Raw genomic sequence first — 22,105 nt, forward strand, 5'->3', positions numbered from 1 at the left:
ATCAATTAACTCTCGGGGTTCAGTTCTGTCTTAATTTGCTGTATGTAAGAATATTGGTAACTTTGTAACAAAAGGCATCACCCTCATAGCTTTATGGCCGACGCGGGAATCCCTGGCATGGGGTCAGGTGCCCTATGATATGGGCTCCTTAGCTCATTCCTGGCCCTGGTTCTGTCACCAGACCTTTGTCATCCCTCCTTCCTGAGCTCCTGCTTTCTTTTGTTTGTTTAGTTATTTTTTTGTTTGTTTGTTTGTTTTAAGAAGATTTTACTTTTAGTTCATCTCCACGCCCCCATGGAGGGCTCGAACTCCCAGCCCCGAGGTCAAGAGTCACACGCTCCACCCCTCCACCGACTGAGCCACGTGCCGCCACCCCGCAGCAGCTCAGGGATCCTTAGCAGTGGCCACAAACAAATCCTTTGGGTACACAAGGCAATTGGGGGCGTCAGAAGCACAGACACACCTTTATTGGAACGCGAGGCCGTCGTCTGGGCGAGAGGGCCCAGGAAGCACATTCCAGACGAGGAGGAATTTGACTCGGCTCGATCAGGCACAGTCAGGGTGGGAAGAAGGGGTGAGGCAGCCAAGCAGAGGGAGTGGGCAGAGAAGAGCAGGGGAAGAGTGGATGCCTGGGGCCCCGGGGGAGGGGGAGGGAGAAGCAGATGCGGGGGAGGAAGAGAAGTCACGCTGAACTCCCATGAGCCATGCGCTTCCAGGCACTGGACGTCCGGGAACTCACTGAGCCCTCACCCACGATCCCGCGTGCGGCGCGCTGCTTAGTCTCCCATTGAACAGAAGAGCAACTGAGGCACAGAGAAGATAGGTAACTTGCCAAAGCCTCGGTGAATCAATGGCAGAGGGAGTCCTACCCAGGAGCCGGTGCTCTGGGCCACTCTGCCTCCTGCCTTGCTGGGAAAGTGACCTATTTGTCAGCCAGAGCTGCTGTAATCAAGTTTTGGGGCCTGGGAGGCTCAGCCGAGAGAAATGGAGTCTCATAGCTCCGGACGCGGGAAGTCCAAGATCAAGGTGCCCGCGGAGCTGGTTTCTTCTGAGGCCTCTCTCCTGTGCGGGCAGATGGCCATCGTCTCCTCACATGGCCTTTCCTCGGTGCACAGTCGTCCCCTGGTGACTCTGTGTCCAAATCTCCTCTCCTCGTCAAGAGCAGAGTCAGATTGGCGTGGGGCCCACCCTAACAGCGTCACCCGAACTCAATGACCTCATAAAGGGTCCACCTCCACATACGTCATATTCTGGGGGGCTGGGGGTAAGGGGCTTCAACATTTCCATCGTGGGGGGGGGACACGGTCAGCCCAGGTCGGGAGGTAGGGTCAAGGAGTCTGAACAGTAGAGCGACATGGTCGTTGGTGGCGGAGCGGGGAGAGGCCTGGGCTGTGTTCCAGAAGCATCATCGTGGCCGCTGTTCGGAGGTGGGGTGCGGGCTGAGGGCCAGAAGTCCGGCTGCACGTGGGAATCACCTGAGCGGCTTTTATAAAGCCCAACGTCCCCACTGTACCCCAGACCAGTCAAATCCGCCTGGCCGGGGTGCGGCCTGGGCATCCTTAACACGCGAGGGTTCCAGATAGCTCCGACTTGCGGCCGAGAGTGAGGACCACTGCCTCAGAGGGACAGCTGCCCAGAAGCCAGGCCAGCTGGTGGGGAGAGGGAGCGACGTTTGGAAACTCGATCTGTCCAGGCTCCCGTAGCGGGAGTGTTGTCACAAGGGCTGAACTGGTTCCAGACCTAGGCGGGTCGCTCAAGCTGCTCGTCCAAAGGGAAGTGATGGCCGTGACCTGGAAAGCTCTCCTCCCTTCCAGGGCCTGGAGCCTGGACAGCCTCTGACACCATGTTCCTGAAGGCCACGCTGCTACTCCCTGGTCCCCCACGCTCGGGCCAGAGCTTAGAAGGTCACTCTGCTCAGTGCCCCTGTTGTGTTGACAGGACAGCGGAGGCTGGAGAGGCACGGTGACTTCTGCTGGCAGGAATGCAACCTGCGCTCCTGCTGTCTTGGGACATGGAGACACGCAAGGAAAGCACCAGCTTCTCGAAGAGTGGGCCTGAGGATGACCCCACCCCAGTCCTCGCCCTGTGCACTCCCACCACGCCCGATTGTGGGGGTGTGCCTGTCCTTGGGGCCCAGGGCTGTCAGGGGGCAGCCAGCAGCCAGGCTGGGGTCCAGGCAGCTGTGTCTCTTCTCCAAAGGACCCTGGGCTGACCAGTCCTGGGACCCAGCTCTGGAGGTCCAGACGGACAGGCGGGCTCCTCCTCCCCACGGGACTCTCTTGTCGAGGCTCTAAGAAGAGCCCGGTCCCCTGCAGTCTCTCCTAAGTTGGCAAACCGACCCCGTGGAACACAAGAGCCCACCTGAGCCCGAGACATTTCCTGCGCACTGTCAGCAACTGCACAGAGGAGCTCGGGTCCCTGCTTTCACGGAACTTCCATTCTAGTGGGGGAGACAGAAAACCAGACACATGCATGAATAATTCATAGTTAGGGCGCTTCCAAGAACGAAGAATGACAATTCTTACGACTGAGAGACCCACAGCCCAGCCTTGGGTCTTCTCGGGGAATTTATCTCGTAAGCCACGTGGCCTTCCCAAGCCTGGCTTGGCGCAGCATTCAAGGCCACACGCAGCCCAGGGACTGAAGGCTGATGGGTCCTCTCCTCACTGCCTAGCTGGGGAGGAAGGTGCGAGCCTGCGGGGCCAGGGGCCCGTCCGCCACGGCTCCTGAGTAGCCCCCGTGGGATCGGCACCCCGGTGGGGAGGCCTATGCATGTGTGCACGGCAGACACTGCCGTCCAGTTTGGAAGCTGTCGGGGGGACAGGGTGTCCCGCAAATACTGACCCTACATGGGGAGCTACCATCCCTACTTATCAGTGCTGTTCCTGTGGAGATCTTCACGGGGCACAGCCTGGCCCCCGGCGAACTCAGGGTCCCCTGCGGGAGGAGGGGGCAGCATCCGTATGTCTGGGCATCGACCCCCACCCACTCTGCTTCACGCGTGGTGAGTAACCAGCGGTTCAGCAAAGCGCAGAGTGGTGATGAGTCGGTGGAACTGGGCTGGGCGGTGGGGGTGGGGGCCAGAGTGGGAGGACAGAGGTGGGGAAGAGGTGGCGGGCTGGGGCCCACCCATGGCTCTACGGTGACCAACGAGCCTGCAAGGCAGTGAGGAGGCAGCGGTCATGAAGGGGAGGTGTTGGTTGGGTCAGAAGAGACAGGCAGTGTGGGGGCCCAACAAAGGGGGGGGTCCACGGACCCGAGCCCACGTGCCCCCGAGCTCTGGGGGGAGGAGGGGAGATGAGGCTCTGGGAGGTGGAGATTTGTGATCTCCCAGGCAGGGACCGGGGATGAACGTGGGCATTTGCATCAAGTGGTCTGGAAGTCCAAGGAGACAGTCCTCAAGAAGACCACCTGGAACCCCGTCGGATGGCTGTTGGGGGCCATCACAGTTCCTCGAAGGTGGCCGAAAGAATGACAGATCAGGATGCTTAGCAACTGGCTCTGTAAGGGGCTCAGCCCGGGGCTTCACCTCGTTGAACATCAGCGTCACCTCCAGCAAGCTGGAGGCCCACGGTCCCTGCCCCTGCCCCCCATTTAGGTGCTAGAAATCTGGAAAGTGTTTGGACAAGAGCAGCTCAGAGGAGACACTGACCAGGCGAGGCTTCTGAGAGCGAGTGATGACAGCTACGCTCAAAGTTGAGCCATGGAGAAGGGAGCGGATCAGGCAGAGACTTGCGGCCCAAGAAAAAGATTTGGGGCGCGAGCAACCAAGGACTGGGAACCCCAGGGTGACTGTGAGCAGAGCAGTTCCATTAAAAATAGCAGTTCTATTAAAAATAGCTCTCGCCCACGGGGTGGAGAAGAGTCTGGAAGACAGGGACCCCGGACCAGGGACTGGTTAGAAGGCTAGCGGGCCTGACGGGAGGGCAGGAGGAACTCTGTTGTTCTCAGGGCCTTTGCACTTGCGATTCCTCAGGCTTAAGACACTTCTCTCCCTGACCTTTTCAGACCCCCATCCCCATCTCTCACCTCCCTCGAGAGGCCTTCCTGGGCCGTCCCATATGCGATTGCCCCGGCCCTCAGACCCACTCTGGTCCATGTCAGCCAGCACTAGCCAAAGTGACTGCTTATTTGTCTGCCGCTGGGTTCCTGCAAGCTCCACGAGAGCAGGAGTCTCTCATTTGCTTGTGGTTCCCTGAGTACAGCCCTGTCCCCTGTCTCCTTGGTCCTTGGCCTTGACCGTCAAGGAGTCGCCAGGAGGTGCGGGGGTGGGGGGGCTGGGTCCCTCCTGGTCTCCCGGATGCTGTTCCTGCCCTTGAGGCAGCAGGGGGGAGGGACGGGGCAGGGGGGAGAGGGGGAGAGGACTGGCAGAGGGAGTGGGCTGAGGGTTCCCACCATGACGGAGACCGTGACAGTGGAGGGTCGTGGCGAGGACTCAGCCGCATGGGATCTCCCCACAGTGGCCTGGGAATGAAGTGGCGCCCCCCAGAGGGGAGGGGCGTCCTGGCTTCGCCTTCACTGCTGTGGCGGATTACAGGGTTCGAGGCGTGCTGGAGGCCTGGCACACGGAGCAGGCGTGTCCCCAACAGAAAGCTCTGGATCCCGAGAGGCACCACAGGGCGTCTGTGACGGAGCAGGAGAGAGCTAATCTTGTCTTCCAGTGTGCTGGGCGCTTTGGGGTGGCACCCCCTCGGGACACATGTCCCTTATCCAAGCTGTATGGCTGCTTGAAAACAAAAACAAAAAAGAAGGAACTCCTGGTGTGTTTGGGGGCTGAATGTTCCAGTCTTCGCTGGCGAGAGAACACAGGCCCCGGAAGGCAGTGGTGAGAAAGCAAGCATCCAGCGACCCAAGTCATCTGTGTCGGCTTTGTCGGGGGGTGCTGCCTGGGCCTGCCAACACAGCCCACAGAAATGACATTCAGAAGCCTCGCACATTCCGTGTGCTCCGTCGGCCTCCCGGGTGGCCGGGTGAAACCGGGGCTGCTCTTCCCATTTGCTGCTAAGGCTGCTAAGGCCGCGTGCACAGCGCGTTTAGGGACCGCGAGGAAGGGGTTCATAAAGCTGTAGCGGAAAAGGGCCTTGAGTGTGCACGAGTGAATGAGATGTCTGAAGGTTTTAAGGAAGCCGTCCAGTCTTTTCTCTCTGAAATCCCTAATCTGCAAAAGCACATTTTCTGTAATGTCTCAAAATGCACACAACCCTCAGTCTTAAAAAATGCACACGACCCTCTCCCATCTGGGCTTATTGTGAGGAAGCAGGAAGCCAGGAAAATGGATTCCTCCGTGCTCGGGGACCAGGTGCAAATGCCTTTTCTTTCCAGTGAGAATGAGAAGGCTGCTATCTGGGCAGTGGGCATAGGGGGGCTTACTGCCTGTTTGGTGGCATTATTGTCCCTCCATGTGTAAATGAGGAGCCTGGAGCACAGAGAGGTTAAGTAACTTGCCCACAATCACCCCAGCAGTAAGGGGAAGAGCTGGGATTTGAACCCATGCTCTGAACCACCGCTCTGGATCCCTTCCTAGCATCTCTAAAAGCCCAGGATACAGCTCTGTCGAGCCCTCCACCCTGACTATCCGCCTAAAGAAAAAGAAGATATTCCGAAGTCTCAAGGGAAATGTTAAGAAATACCACACTGAGCTTATAGATAAGCTGTCGGTGTATCTGGCGCCACGTTTTTCCGGCAGAGGCTGGGATTGGAAGTGGAGACCCTAGGGCCACCGCTCGTGGGGAGGCACTAAGCGTGTCTGTGGCAAGCCATGTCTTCAGAAGACCCCGCAGTGGGGGTGAGAGGACTAGAAAGGTGGACGAGGCCGTGCACTGAGCAGGTGACACAAGGTGCTGGAACCTGGCACCCGCCCCCACTCCCCGCTGCGAGCGAACCACACGGGAAGAGGAAGCTACTCTCCATCTTTCCACAGTGGCGGCTGTGACCATGGGGGGCGGCTGGCTCTGAGGGGCTGTTGTTCTCACGCGGTACAAGCCGGGGAGTCTGGGAGCTACTTTAGAGAACATCACTGTAGTTCCCGGAGCCTCGGCGAGTCCCCGCCATTCTCCAAGATCTGGACTTTATGGAACAATCCATGGGGAGCATCTCTGCACGCGTGCACATGCACGTGCACGTGTGCGCACACACACACACACACACACACACACACACCCCTGTGGACAGATGCGAACAAGAACTTGGTAGTTCCTAGGACATAGTGTGCTTAACCCCACGTTGCCCTGATAGTCTTACAGCTGATTCTCACTTTTTACAAACAAAACCTTTACTTTTTTTGTGTGGATCAAGTCCTGTCATTTAAAAATGCTTGGGGGAGGGGCGCCTGGGTGGCTCAGTGGGTTAAAAATGCTTGGGGAAATGTTTAAAGAATCAAACTTTCTCCTGACAGATCATGAAATAGCTACACATCAGGAAACATTCTGGAAATCTGGTTTTTCAGGAGTGGAGTCTGCTTCAAGAAAGGCCCAAGAGAACTCTGGCTGGCTGTGTGTGTAACAGTCACAGAAAGTTACCATGAATTTTGATATTGGTCCCCTATTCCACCAGATCCAAAATACCAGACGTTTCGAAGAAGATGCTTTTTTTTTCCCCACCCCCCTGTGCATTTTAGGACTGCTGGCAGTCCATGTAGTTTCCATAAAAATTCTCTTGGGTACTTTTGGAACTAAGAAGAATGAATAGGATTAACTTATAATTTTGCTAGAAGAAAAAAAAATGAATATTCACTCTCAGAAATAATTTTCAACTGGCCAGGAAGCAGGGCCGTGATGGGGTAGGCCTGCCCGCAGCCATGATCTGGGTGGGTGCCTCCGCCCACCCCACTTCGGGGGTAGACCTGGCCTGGACGAAGGTCACCACACACTGGCATCCCCCGTCCTTAGCCTCCTTCGTAGACCAGATGAGCAAGAGCCCCCAGGAGCAGCCCCCTCGCCAGGACACCATTGCTTCTGGGAAGCTCACAGCTAAAGGGAAGGGAACTGCAGACACACCCCGGTGTCCTCTCTGAGGGTGACGTGGTACACTGCGAACGGAACCCCGGGGCTTCCTGCTCCTTCGTCCATGGCTCAACCCGCTCATTCAAACAGCATTTCTGAGAACCTAAGCTACTGTATGCCAAGGCGATCGTACAGCATATTAAGCAACAGGGATGCTGTTTTATCGGTGAGAAACTGGAATATTGGCGATTTCATGTTTCAGTCTAATTAGAGGGTTTTCTTAAGCCGGCATTACCCGTTTGTTTTTTTTTCTTCAGATGGGTTCAAAGAAGGCGTAGAGAGCCTGGTCACCATCTGCTATCGGAGTCTGGATCTCCCCGATTCCCTTTCAGAAACGGAGCAGACAACAGTGCCCACCGGAGTGTAATATTTTTTTGACTTTATAAAGGAATGAATCCTTGCTTAGATCAGCTTCTCCCGGACACCCTTCAGTGCAGAGGCGGTCTGGGCTCTGGCCCACAGGCCCCCACTCTGTTCCTAGAGATTCCTGGGCCCTGATCTGCAGTGTGGAGAGGGGGCTGGCCTTAGGAAGGCAACTCAGAACCACGAAAGGAAGGTGATTTCATCTGTATTCTTCTTGTCCATATGCCACTGTACTGAAAGTCCGTTCACATGACAAATCCATACCAATTATGAAATTAAATGATTTAATGACCAGTTATTTTTAACAACTCAAAAACAATCTGACCTCTTTCAACTCCAGGGCCAAAGGAGATAGCCAGCATGACTTCGCTCATTTAAAGATGCTTTTCCTCTCTTTTATCCAACTTTTTTGTTAGCCAGATTCTCCAAGAACAGGACTAAAGTATTTTATACCAAATTGTACGGTTTGGGGAATAGCCAAGAAGAATAAGATCAAGTCTAAAATACAGAACCAGGACTCTGGGATTTTTTTTTTTATGTTACAGATACAGGGCATGAACTTAATAAAGGATTACGTTTACTCAACAGTAGTTATCGGCACAAACTCCACCGCCAGCAACAAGGAACCTGTTTGGGCCTTGACCGACCAGGTGAACTCTAACCGCAGGGGCCAATAGGTGGGACCAGGGTTTCTCAACCTGGGTACTGGGGACATCTGGGGCCAGATAATTCTCTGGTGCCGGGGGTGCGGGGCCCCGTGCATCACAGCACAGGTAACAGCATCCCCGGGCTGCATCCGCTAGAAGCCAGTAACCTCCCCCCTGGGTGAGATGCGCTGGGTGAGACCTGGGTGAGACGGATGCCTTCCAATCAAATGCAAACCGAATGGCTTGCGAGGGGCAGGCAGCCCAGAGGATCGGCACGGAGGGTACTGAGGACAGAGTGACGTGGTGTGCAGAGTATTACCCCCCCTTGACAATGTGTCACTTCTGGCCAAACTCAAGGCTGGACTCAAACTCAAGGCTGGCCAAACATTGGCTTATGTGGTGAAGGGGTCCTAGGCAAGAGATGGGGCTCGCTGCCTCGAGTGCTCCACAAGCTGGGGGCGGGGGAGGGGGCAGGTTGGAGATGGAGAGACTCCTCCACCCACCTCTTGACCTTTGCGGGTCCTGACATCTGTGCCCAGGACAGCCACTTCCCTTCCCAGCTGCATCTGGCCCGTACGGATTTGGGTCTCAGCTTAAATATCACTTCCTCCTGGAAGGGTCCTCTGCCCCCTTCTCCCTGCTGCTGCAGCACACACCCCCCCCCCCATCTGCTCTGGGTGTCCTGCTCAGGGGTGCCTTATACCCTCTGACACGGATCACCTGACCACACAGACACCCGCCCCCCCAATATGTCTACACGGACTGCGGCAGTTTGGTTTCTGCTTGCTCTTCTTGTTAGAACACGAATTCCAAGAAGACACGGACCCTGTCTCCATGAGAACCCAGGGGACACCTTGCCCAAAGTATTTGCTGATGAAGGAAATCACTCTTCAACTGAACGGCTGAGGAGGGTAAGCGGAGCATGTGGTCTTTGTTGCAAAGAAGTTTCGTCAACGTGTACACTGGTTTATTTCTGCAAAGGTGACCAGACTGGCGTGTGCGAGGCAGAAACGGATGGCAACCGCGGTCTGGAGGGTGTGAAAGTTCCCACCTCCACCCACACGTTCTGTTCGATATGTTCAACTGACCCAGATTACGATCCGTCTTTCGGAAAAATGTTTTGTGCCCTGAGTCCCCTCACGTGCCTGTCAATGGATCAGTGACACACGCCAGGAGCCCAAGAAGACAGTTAGCCACTCCGCTGTGTGGCCGTTCAAGTCTTCAAAACCCGTCTTGTTAGGGGCAACCCTCTACTCCCTGATCGGGGAGGGCTGGGGAGCCAGGTGAGAAGGAGGGCCGTTCGGAGAAGACTCGGAGAGGAGCGGAACGGGGTCTGTATCTCAAAGCCCGAGTGTCCTGAGGGACACGCAGGCCGCTGGCCCCCCGCTGACATCTAGTCTGCCTGGTCCCCCAACACCACGGCCAGGTTCCAACACCAAAACACAGAGACATTTCCGTCTAACTTTTATATGAAGAATTTAATTATCTATACACGTCACTAATTCCAAAGGGTGTATTACAGTTGTTAAAGCCGCAGGTTTATATATTTCTATATCTTACATTCATATCCACGAACATCCGGATGGGCGAGGGGACGAGGAGAAGCCTCCCCTGTCCCCCGTGCCCGGGACTGGGTAGGGCCTCACAACACACCTGCCAGCACAGGCACCTGCTCCCGAGGGAGATGTAAAAACAGAAGGTAACTGCAGGTTACAAAGGCATTAGTGGAAACTGGGAGACTGTGCTCGAGGCTTCCCCCGCCCGGGCTCCTGGGCTGTCAGCAATGGGCATTTTTATTGAGAGCTTCCAACTAGTGTTTAAAAAGGACACACATGGCTTCGGCTACAACATACTGGACACGTACACAGACCAGGAGCTCCATTTCATATTAAGCTGCGGAAATCCCACGGTCTAGTTAAAAAATGTAAACATTGGAAATTAATCACAGGGAGGCTTCTATACATTCTTTCTTGTCAAGAAAATGACTTGTTCGAAATAGGTCATTCCGTGAAAAGGAACTGGAATAAAAACTTCACGTAACAGAGACCGAGAAGAGATTGTGGGTGTTGTGAGTCGTAACCAACCCAGTGGTGTCTCGTCTACTGCTTTGATGGTCTGAAAACACGCCAAGTTAAAAACCCAAAACAGAAAACACCAGCTCAACCAGATAAATCTGAGACTGAACTAAAACACAGGTGCTTTCTCCTGGGGCTACAGGGTCACCGTGCAAAATCCAATCAATGCAGTGTGATTAGAGCATCGTACAAGGTAGTAGCTTTTGCCATGGAAAAGAACGGATTTCTTATGTACAACGATGTACTGTTACATGCTCGGCAAGATACATCTGATACACACAAACAAGCACAAAACACCTTCGGTTTAATTGGGGTCGTTCTACACGTCTTTAAAAACAGATATACTGAATTCCTTTGCACATCTACAGCGCGGGCGGGGCGGGGGGGGGACCCAAACTACACAATTTAGTTGGTAACACTGGACAAAATGAAAAAAAAATAAAATACATCAAGTCTCAGATTTATGGACATTTGGAACATTTTTTTAATAGCACATGCAGCATTCCTTGATAGTGGGTCTTTTTGCAAAACCGAAATAGCAAAGGAGTAATTGATTGATTTTTATTAAAAGGCTAAAATATAGTTTTTTTAAAAAACACTTTTAAAACTACTGAAAGCACCTGTGCAAAGGTGGGGGGGGACATCAATTTGAGTCACTAGGAAAGCCACAAAAGGACCCACTACCCTGTGTATTTTTTGTAAGGTTCGCTTCTAGCTCTGTAAGTAATAGCTCGACACTGTCATCACATGCAACTAAGGTAAAATGAGGTAAACTGCTCTGCAGTGAGTTCTTCTACTCAGAAGGCAGTAGGTGATCATGCTGGAAGTCACATGATCAAGGCTGCATCTCCCATCATCCCTCTGGGCAGTGATATGGGATAGTGGGTCTCTTTGAGGACTTTCAAGCCTGAGGGGGGGATGGACAACATATGATTCCTAGAAAAAGGAGGAAAACAACACATAAGCAAAACAAAACAATGAGCAAAATTCAAGCTAGGAAAATGAGTCAGGCATGTAAACAGCATGGTGCCAAAATGATTAAAGAAAAAAAAAAAGGAAAAAGTGGGGAGGGGAGGGAGGGGGCATGCTACAGAAGGAATGAAAATAAAACAAAACAATAAAACAAAACCAAAAAACAACCCCACAAGGTCAAGTCTCGCATTACAGAAGGTCTTCAAAGAGACTATCGTGAATGCAGCAATGGTCTGGCTTTCCGCTCTGCAAACAAAGCTCAGCCGGATCCGAGCAGTGCCGCACGGGTGACCGTGAGAGACCAGAGGGGAGAGGCGGCGCGGCGGCCAAGGGCACTTACATTGCTGGCTTGGGTCCGTGTCGGCGGTCAGCTTCACGTAGTTGGAGGGGAAGAGCCCCACCTGGCCGCTGACCTCCCCTCTCCACCAGTCGGGGTCGTCCTTGTTGAGGACGTTGATGATCTGGCCCTTGCTGAAGGCCAGCTCGTCGTCATTCTGGGCGCTGTAGTCATACACGCCGATGACCTGGCACACTGCGGGAGACAGGGCCAGGTGAGGGCCGCGGGGCGCGCACAAGAGGCGGCAGGCGCTCCCTGCACGCTCCCGCACCGCGAGGCCGCGCTCGGGACAGGACGCAATTCAGCGAGCAGCTCTGGTGGGCTTTTGCAAAGCGGGGGCGACTGGGGGAGGCGAGGGCATAAAAACCAAGGTGACAGCAGAATTTCACACTAAGACTGTAGCTTGTGGGATACCTTCCTCTTTCTCGTGCGTTCACGTCAGCAGAAAATCTACAAGGATGCCGGAATGCTCTCGGAACCGCTTCCGAGTGAGTGGAGGAACGCGCCCCTGGAAAGCTGACTGCACAAGACAGCGGTATATGGGGGACCCAGTCACCCTGCTCTGCTTCCTTCTTTCTACCCTCCCCTTTTTCCCCACCAGCCGCCCCTTGTGCAGAAATCAAAATCTTACTGAGAAGTAAAACAATGTTTTCTTCTGCTATTATCTTTGTGGCTCAAAATTTTGTCTCAAGGAGGACATCGCCACGCTCAAGAAGGTTTTTCCCCTTCTCGCTTTCCCTCAAACCTGTGGGAGGTTAAACTGCTTTCGTTCCCTGGCCTGAGCACACTTTGGGTAAGTCTGGTGGTTAGGCTGGGCCTCTCATTAATCTTCCTCAACCAGGTTATCTGTGGGTTTAGGTTCTGCAAATTAACTGAATCATTTCAGCCAATTATTTCAGTGGGTTTCAACCAACCCATTGAAGGGGGTCCCGCCCAACTACCCCAAGGGAGACGGGGTCCGGCTGGCACCGCCCCCTCCACCCGCAGGAGGCCCACAGCGCAGCCGAGAGGCCCAGCCAGGGCTGGGAACAGTCCCGCTTTGCCAATCCCTGTGCTGGCAAAGTCTGCCAAGTTGTCATCGTATTTCACTGGGGATATATGGCACAGACGCCAACGAAAGTTACGCATTTTCCAGAGATGCCACCCAAGAGCTGGTGGCTTGAAGGCCCGAGGGCAGATTCCTGCTTCCCTAACCTCGCCCATCTCAAATATGACCAAAGCATCTAATTTGGTCTCCTCAGTCAGAAAATAGCCAACGGCCTCAGCCGCGGTGCCCTCTGTTCTCTGGAGTCCTTTACGGGAGCGTGCACAACATCCTGTCCATTGAGCGAAGCCCCCTCTGTTCACAGGAAATGTCACGGGGGAGCTATTTTAGTCTTCGGCGAGTGACCATTACAAGCAAGAGACCCCGCGGCCTCCAGCTCCGTCTCCTGACCTGCTGAGACCCGGCCGTTTATTTTTAGGGGTCCCTTTTTGTCCCCTCAGCCCCTAGCCCAAATCCCGATTTCAACAGCTGGAAGGAAATCAAGAGAAAAGTCTGGCTGTAAGGCCACAGCATTCACAACTCCTTCAGAAGACAGTTCCAACAAGGGCTCTGTTGTGCCCAGGACAGCCAAGCTGCTTAGACACTCGGTCCTTTTGAAAAACATATTCCATATCCCATTAGTTGGGGATCGGTCCCGGCAAGTACAAGAAGTCTTTACAGCAGCTGTGAGAGCCGCTCTAAGACACTCCGGGAGGGAACCCAGCGGGAGGATGACGGGGACCCGCGGACCATCGTCCAAGGGGAGATCGCACGCTGCCTACCTGCCGGGAGCGCTGTCGGCTTCGGGGGCTCCGTTGGAGTGATTTTGCTCGTCCCGGGGCTTAGAAGTTTTACGTAATTAGCAGGGAACCAGCCTATCTGGCGCTTCTTCCCACGTGCCTAGTAAGGTAAGGACAGCGAAACGCTTAAAAGGGTTGTCATCATTCAGGAGCCAGTCCGCTACGCAACAGAGCACATACACAAGGTTCACACAGAGCCGCAAACCAGCTGGTGTGAACAGCAGCATCTCTGATTTCTGTATTACACAGTGAAGACACTGCAGCGAGAATTCAAACCGGGGTCATCCTTGGCCTGCGGAACCTGGAATGTGTCTGCATGGGCGGGACCATGTGGGTCCCCGCCGGGTGTCATGGGGAATATCTAGCAGAGGGCACCCACTCAGGCGGCCCTGGCTCTCACATGTGACTTTCAGGGCACGCAGGGATGATGGCGAAGCCAACATTACGTATGGATTTGAGGCGAACGGTGACGGGGACAATAAGGAGACACTACCAATAGTAGCAAGCAATACTTCTTGGGTACTTTTGATAAGTCGAGCCCTGCGCCGAGCACCCCTCGTGCGTTTACCTGCGCAATTCCAGAGGGAGAATACTAGGACTATTCCCGGTTCCCGGATGAAGGAAGTGAGGCCCAGAAAAGCCCAGTGACAGTTACAAGCCAGGCAGCGGTGAGCCAGCAGTCACACTCGCGCCTGCGCCCTTATGCACAGGGTGAGATGACACGCAGGCGCTATAGACACAACACAGGGGGTCTGAACCTGTCCTGTTTTCAAACAGGGTGAGCCAAGACCTGCAACTCTATGAGGTCAAGGTCAGCTGGGAATGACGAGGAGCGCTACGAGCACCCGACTATGCCAGCGGGAACAGAGAACTCAAGATGATGCATACAAACGTGCGCGCGCGCGCGCGCACACACACACACACACACACACACAGTAGCTCTAGAAAAACAGTTGCCTTCAAGGACAGGGCTGGGAGGGAGACCGTCCCTATCCCCCTTTGCTTACTTTTGAATTTTAAACCCTGGGAATATATTCCCTATCTGCAACATAAGGAAAGAAAACTTCCTCTACCTTAACTCTGCCCTCCCACCTGCCAAATCATGGAGAAGGATCCAGCCGGGTTACTTTTAGAACACAGATCAAGTTTCCCTTTCCTTGTGGTCTGACAGACTGCGTGCCCTTGGCTCAAGGACTGAGGCTTACAGTGAATCCGCCCACGACTGCAGCCTCTCATTTGCAAGCCCCCACGAGCTCCTCTACCCAGTGGGCCGCCATATGGCTGGCCACGACTCCGCCATGGCCCTATCGCTGCCCTCAAACAAGGGCAGAACCCGGAGCTCATTGGCAGTTTCTTCGTTTGTGCATCCACAATGAGAGAGCTCTTGGTGAAGGCACCAGAAGCCCTCCCGGGCCTGGCAATTCCCCCATTTTCTTGGGGATTGCAAGAATTGTTCAAAACTGTCTTTTCAGCAAGGTGCTAGGAGGGTGAGGACAGAAAAAACACAAACCAAACAGTTACCACCTTCAAAACAGTGATGCACGCAAAACATGCACGCAGACGTAAGACAGCTGGGTGAGAAGCTAACAGTATCATCAATATTTAACACCATGAGTGGTGTGGGCATCGGGACCACCACAGCTCTGGGGAAGATGTCCCTTCTGGAAGAGGTGGGAGGTGGCCAGCTCCTGTGGTCTCCCATGCCTGGGGGTGCATGTTACTCTCAGGGAGGCCCCGAGCCTAGAGGAGGGCTTGTTGTCAAGCGAGAACGAATCATCCAATGAGAAGATGCTGTAGCGGAGAGGTCACCGAGGGCTGGGCAGACTAGCAAGTGCACGGCTGGGGCGGGAAGGGGGCGTCTGTGGGCATCTCGGGGGATGCCAGCACAGGAGGCCCGCCGCCCCCCCAGGTCAGATTCCCAAGGCCAGTGGGTGAGTGTGGTCAGCCCCACTGGGCAGGTGTTACGGCTGCCCACCAGGGCGCTGCCCACGACTCGCCAAGTCTCCGGCTACACTCTAGATGGTGCTGGCCATTCCCGGCACTTCATTGTGTCACTGGCTGCCCATGTGCACAGAGAGGGGCTTCCCTCTTCAGCGCACCACAACAGCCATCTTCTCCTTGACCAAGGTCTGCCTCGACAAAATGGCGGACGGAAGACACCGACACACACACACACACACACACACACACACACACACAGGCACACCCCCCACCCAACCCATGCAGGAACGAAGCCTGTTGTGACACAGAAGCAGCTCTCGTGCCACACCTTACACTTAAGGTTGGCGAATGCGGCTTCTGTAAGGCCACAACACGTGAGGACGACTCTACAGGCGCCCCTGGCCAGGACTTCTCACCCTGGGGATGCAGCAGGCAGCCGATGTGGACAACCTTTCCGGGAATCCTTAGTTCTCCCCATTCTGCTACTGACTGGGTGCCTGACGCTTAGAAAACCAACACATGGACTCTGACGACAGGGCGCCTCCCCATATCCAAGCACGGGACCAGGTGGCGGGGGTTCCGCTGGCCTTTGCAAGGACGCCCTCGCCCTTTGACATCTTACACACTCAATTGTGGACAGAATTTTCAACAAACGGAAAAGACACTAACTTGCAGCTCTCCTTCCCACCAACCGCCTGGGTTCTTTTTCCGGATCAGAATCAGCTGACCAGGGGCCAGAGTGAGCTGCTCAGGGCCGGTGGCCGTGTAGCAGGCGATCACCTGCGCGATTTCTGGAAAACAAGATCAAACATGGCGGCGCCGTGTCAGGGTCAGGAGAAGAAATTCTAGGAAGACACAGCCACCTCCCCAGTTCCCAGGTTAATGGGCTCAAGGCCAGTGCCCTGGGCTGATTTTCTGCTCAATGACGGGGGCCACTTTGGCCCCCATTCCACAGCCTATAGTCCAGATGCTCCTCTCACGGGCTCAGCTGGTCTTTTGGTTCTGCTCTAGGACCTCCTAATCCTCCCTCAGAACACATTTACCAAACTTCTCTCTATGAAACCCGTTCTTGCCCAATTCTGACCCCTTCTGTCCTGGCCCCCCCACCCTTGCTGCTGTCCCACCCCCCACCCTGAGGCCCACCATAGGACCTGGTTCCTCACCCTCCACACTGCAGGGCTGGCACCCAGCACACTCACCGCTAGGGAAGTGAATAAAGGGACTCCCACCCTCCAAGTAAGTAGAAAGATGAATTCTATTTTCTCCAGAAACTTTCAGGGGCCTGGCGCTAGCTGATCTAGATGTTGTGGCTTTAGGCTCTCAACCCCACCCACGTGACCATTTTCTCTGTGGCTCCCATTCTGAGGGGGATCCTTGAATATCAGGTGGGAATCATGTCAATGCACGTTTTCTTTCATTTTAGGTTAAAAAAAAAAAAAAAGAATCGGGAGTTAAGAGAATTTTATGCAAAAATAGTTCAGCAGGGGGGGAAAAAATGTAAACAGTTCTGTACTTTCCCTAAATGTTAAAAACCTCATGGGAAAAATTCCAGCAGCACCACAGACCAGGCTCTGAAAAGTACATTTCTACTGGCACAGGAGGTCGAGTACGAAAAAACAAAATGCTTCTCTGACTGAATTCTGGCATACCCGCAGTGACTGCTTTCGGAGCTTCTAGAAGCAATACGGAACAAACTGTTCTGGTCCTCCACGCTCTCTCCCCACCACAACAGATCTTGAAAGAAAGAAGGAATGAGGGAAAGCAAGCAAGCAAGAGGTAAAAAGGCCCCCCTATCCTCTGACGGTACCTCCTCCTGCTCCAGAAAGCACATGCACTAGGCGATCCCTTCTGACCCGGTTCTGCCATCAGCCGGCGGCCACTGGGCTGTCGGGGGCAGGCCCGGCCCTGCCAGATGCTTCGGGGAGATCAGGGGCAGCAAGAAAGAGGCCAGCTTACACATACCTCGGCCCTGCTGAGAGCCTCTGCTGGGAAATCTGTGCTGGGGGTAAGAATTCTCCCCTCACCCGCCCTCACCCGCCCAGGACTAGCTCTAGATTCCAAGAGTTTCTGGTCTGGAGAGAGTCCAAGTGAGTGTCCTATTTGGCCTCAGACTTTCCTGCTCCTCAAAGAACCTGGCATGCACAGCCAGCAATCTGCCCCCAGCTTTCTTCTCTGTCTTTTGTGTCCCTTAGCAGCTTGCTGGTTTCAGTACAAAGTTAAGCCCATCTGGACCCTTTGGAATGACAATTCAAAATGTAAAATCCTCACAGCTAAAACCGAGATGGGGACCCAAGTGTCCCAGCCTCTGGAGTCTGACTAAAATCCTGTGACAACCCAAGAACCCACTTTTCCTTGACAGGTAAGGCCTTCTAGAGCTAAGCACCAGACCCAGAACCACCAGACTATCCCCCCCTCACCCCTGCCCAGAAGCCTGCCAAGAACGCCCCCATATACCATCTCCTACGGACACAAGAGCAAAAAGACGTGCCACGCAAACCGTATGATTTCACACCTGCGTCCTGTCCCTTGAGTTCATGGTACTATTTGTAGAACATGTGATTTTGGTTCAATTACCTACAGCACTGAATTAGGAGGGATGTCTGTATTTCGTACCTTCAGTATGAACCTAAGGAGAACCACCCCGCGGCTCCTACATTAACGTGACCTCTACTGTGCTCTTTGAATCCTGGCCACTGTTTCTGTCCTGGGACTGAACTGTGCTGTCAGGAGAGGAAGTGAGCTTCCTGGACCTCCCATGAGATGAGGCGCGGTGGCTTCGCACGAACCTTAGAGCTCCACATGTTACAACCTGTCCCCACCTTGCCTGACTCGCTTCTTTGCGACCCATGAGAACACTCTGTCTAGCGACGTCCCCACTCCCCACGTGTGAAGCAACAGCTAGAGTTCCCAACCACGTACATGTAGTGAATGGATTCTGAGAAGACAATAAACTCCAACCCCTCTTACGAAAGAGTCTATTGTCTTCCCTTGCAGGCTTCCGGCCCTCCCAAACCAAGATTGGGAGCAACTAGCAATTACATTCAAAACACTGAAAAATAAGCATCAGGGTTTGTAACTTACCAGGTTTTTTTCCTAAACTCCCTGTTTTCCCAGCAGTTCCAGAGCCCTTAAAACAGAGGAAAAGGTCTCATTTGCATACTGCAGAGTTTCGTTCATGCAACTTCAAACACGATCAGTGACAACACAAGCCCGCTCGAGCCCCCGGCGCCCCCCTGCTCATTCTGGGGAAACACAGCAGCACTGTATCAGATGCCATCAGATGGGTATCAGGAAAACAGGGGACAAAATTAAGTGCTTTAAACACACAGCTTTTACCCTCTTCTTTGGAGAAAAGTGAACAAAGGATGCGGCACTGTAGGGTCCCAGAGGGCTCAGGTGCTGCCTGTGTGTAGACCACGTGCGTGCTGTCCCCGGGGTCAACTCCAACAGGGGGTGCCAGACCTACTGGTCTAGGTCCTGAACACTGAGCTCCTGCTTGTGTTCCGATGGGACTTAAACATTTCGCACATAAGAACTACAGAGACTCTGACTGACATCCATGAGCCCAACACCCATATTCACTACATAAAATGTTAATAGTCTGCTACACTTGCTTTAGAGCTTTTTTTTTTCTTTTTAAATAACGGAAACAGCATCGTGGCCATTCAAACATGCCTTCCCCATCCCATTCACCTCTTTACCCCCAGAGGCAACCACCGTCCTGCGTGTCCTTTCCGCCCAAATCTTAGAGTGTGTAAACCCTGAAATCCCTCTATCAGTGCTGGCTGCACATTCCACAGAAGCAGACCAGACCAGAGGTTTTTGTTTTGCTTTGTTTTGTTTTGTTTTTTTGGCAACTATTAATTGTTCCAAAAGTGCTCTGGGGTTGAATTCCTTTATGGATACTCATGGAATTTTAAACCAGCTTAATAAGCCAATAGGGACCTCGAGTCAGGACAGGGGCCAGACTGCAATCTGTCATTACTGAGGGCTTTATTCTGAATTGATTTTCATTCTTGAGTCCCTGTCTGGCAGTAAATTAAGTATTCCAATCAAGACAAAACAAAAAAAAAAAGCTTAATAAAGTAAATGACAGTTACTACAAGAATAAAAACATGCCATTTATCTAACTTATCACAGTCCCTTTATTTTGGTTACTGAAATTTAATAACCATTTACCAGGGAAAGTCAAAGTTACAATTTTTACTCTGATTACGATTTCTGTATTAATGAAATATTTAATACCAATCTCCCTTGCTATTTTTAGAGGCTGTGTATCAAAATGAAGGAATACTAATGAAACAAGACTCCAAAGGACCAGTTAACTTTCTCAGTACGGACTTAGAATACACCTCCTTTAGTCCATGAAAGGATCAAGGTATTTGGCAACACCCAGTAACAGGGTCCAAACAGCTTCGGTGCGGTCCCTGCTTTTCTTTAAGTGGGCTCTATGCCCAATGTGGGGCTTAAACTCAAGACCCTGAGATCAAGAGTCACATACTTGACCGACTCAGCCAGCCAGGCGCCCCAGTGTGCTCCCTTTTTGACACCACAGCCAGCACAGAAACTAAGACACACTCAGAGGGCCGGGTTTTGTTTTGGACCCCCTCAGGAATGCGGGGAAAAAAGCTGCCTCAGCGTCTGTGTCCCGGCCTTTCTCCCAGAGAGCAGGGAAGCCAGGACAGGACAACCTCTCCCATGCCTAGAAGGGGTAATTCTTGTATCTGAGGCTGGGTCTGGTTTTAGCAGAAAATTTTCCTTAGACACTGAACTCTGCATCCAAGGAGAATCAAAGAGCTGACTTTTTAGACTTTTTTCTTCCTTGTGAAATAACGTAGCTAAGTATCTGTCCATAATCTTTAACACTTATTGATTCTTCTGTGTCTCAAATTTTAAGACCATGGTTAAAAAGCATCTTATAACTCAGCTTACCTTTAAAAAATGTCAGGGTTTTTTTTTTTTAACTTATTAATTTCAGGTGTTTTTTTTTTTTTTTTAAATAGAAAACTACAGTTTATCAAAATACAATGTAAGTAATGGTTTTGGTCTTTTAATTGTTCCAAAAGGTAGTCACTTTGAGAATCTTCATGCCTAGTGGTAGAAATTGAGTTTAGTTTTAGTTTTTCCCCTGCGCTTCTGAAATATCTTCTGTATGATTTTTATTGGATCCGACTGGATTCTTGGAGAGAAGCCCAATTCTCCCCTCTCTGGGTCTGCCGAGGACAATTCGCCCGCTGTCCTACCAGAGAGAAGCACTTTCTACCAGGCTTCTGCCAAATTCTCTCAGGGTAAGCAATGCAAATCCCTCCTTGGGTGTCTTAGTAAGCTGCTCTGGAGACCACAGCAAGGGAAAACAAAACAAAACAAACCCAAAAAAACAAAAAACCCCAAGCAGCTAAAATGACACTCCCTGAAAAAACAAAACCTAAGCAAAATAGAAATTGCTCCTGGGCACCACAGGGAAGGCGAGAAGAAAAGGGGAAGCATGGGGCCCGGCTCCAGGCTCCTAAAGCAGCTGCAGGTACCAGGGCCTGGGGACCAGCCCAAGGTCCACCCTCGTACTGGCATGCTGATGAGAGGGGAGCCCTGTCCCTCTGGCTTACACCTAAGCCAGTGTTAGGAAAAAAAGAAAAAGAAAAAGGAAAAAAAAAAGCCAATTTTTGTTGGTTTATTTATGTGCAATTGATCTGTTAAATGACTACATTGATTTACCCTGAAATTCTCCACTAACGTGAAATGTGCCACTAAGGAACAGGCTCCCAATACTCCGGGAGGGGGGGGCACCCCACCATTTCATTAAACTTGCACCACCTCAAGACCACTTGGTACACAACTGGATTTTTAGGGCCCCGTGTCACAACAATGGAAGCCATTTCTGATTTATAAGGATAACAGCATTTAGAATAAAATTCAGGGCCCCGATCAGTGGGCCTGAGGTACTAAGGTACTAGCCCAAAGTGTTATCGAGCTCTTAAACCTTACGTCTTTCTAATGTGTAGGCAAAAATATAAATTTTAGAAACTCTCTAGTGTCCCATGTTCTGGGACCCGTATCAGCACATGGGGAAATACTGCTGTGTGCCCTTCTACAGGAATCCCAGATCAGTGACCCCAAAGGCCTAATGAAACACGTTCACTCCAAATCCTCCATCAGTCACATGCGGGGACAGAGACCAATGCTGAACAGGAACCCAGTGACTCAGCCCAGCCTCCACTCGGCCCCAGGGAGTTCTTCTGCTTGTGGGAAGCCACGGCTTACCCTGCCGCACCAAATGACAAGTTCAAACAATGTCGGGTCACTCTGTGTTTGCTGTCAAGTTCCTGGAACTTAGCCAAACCCATCAAAGCGTTCCACTGACAAATGTAGTGGCTTCCCACAAAGAGAATCACCGCACAGAAAGGGAGAGGAAACAGTTAATGTGGGTTTACCTCTGAGTCCTTAAGCCTCACATAGTTAGAAGGGAAGACTCCGGACTTGTCGCCCACTGTTCCTGTCCACCAGTCACCATCTTTCTTGGTAACCAAAATCACATCCCCTTGCTGAAAGGTTAAATCGCCTTGCTCAGAACTCTCGTAAGTGTACATGGCAATAAATTCTGGTGGGGAGAAACATTGAGATACGGAGAGAGCTTGATTGTTTACAGAAAAAGCCAGACAGCTTTGCAAATGCAAGTTTATGAATAAGGAGATTCGGATAAGATCCATTCAAGAGAAAGGCTTGTCACAGATAAAACAGAATTGCAGAACACCCTGGGCTCCGAATTCCCCAATTGCACATAAACATTCAGTCACTGCAGACAGAGGCACAATTCCTGTGAAGGCCCAGCCTCGGGAACCAAAAAGGCCAACTGCACGTCTACCAACACTGAGTGCCAGGAGTGAGCTATACTTTAATGTCATGATTTCCTTTTAAGTGTAAATGGTGTTTACATTTACCAAGTAGTCG

The 22,105-nt window shown here is 52.4% G+C and overlaps 1 protein-coding gene across 5 annotated transcripts in view; it reads right to left on the reverse strand.

Annotated features, from left to right (window-relative positions):
* ITSN1 (intersectin 1) overlaps nucleotides 1-22,105 on the reverse strand; it is a 151,760-nt gene that overhangs the window by 40,703 nt on the left and 88,952 nt on the right. For 3 of the 5 annotated variants that reach the window (XM_045084536.1, XM_045084538.1, XM_045084539.1), the window contains 5 exons: nucleotides 21,589-21,755; nucleotides 18,242-18,287; nucleotides 15,830-15,951; nucleotides 13,202-13,319; nucleotides 11,399-11,590 (listed from right to left, as the gene is read on the reverse strand). In XM_045084536.1, coding sequence (XP_044940471.1) covers nucleotides 11,399-11,590; nucleotides 13,202-13,319; nucleotides 15,830-15,951; nucleotides 18,242-18,287; nucleotides 21,589-21,755 — 645 coding nt within the window. Of the gene's footprint in view, nucleotides 1-9,470; nucleotides 11,023-11,398; nucleotides 11,591-13,201; nucleotides 13,320-15,829; nucleotides 15,952-18,241; nucleotides 18,288-21,588; nucleotides 21,756-22,105 lie in introns of those variants that run through there. The other 2 variants (XM_045084540.1, XM_045084537.1) reach the window with 2 other exon arrangements.

This window comes from Mustela putorius, unplaced genomic scaffold, assembly GCF_011764305.1.
Source record: "Mustela putorius furo isolate JIRA1106 unplaced genomic scaffold, ASM1176430v1.1 tig00000765_pilon_pilon_pilon, whole genome shotgun sequence".
NCBI classification, from domain to species: Eukaryota; Metazoa; Chordata; class Mammalia; order Carnivora; family Mustelidae; genus Mustela; species Mustela putorius.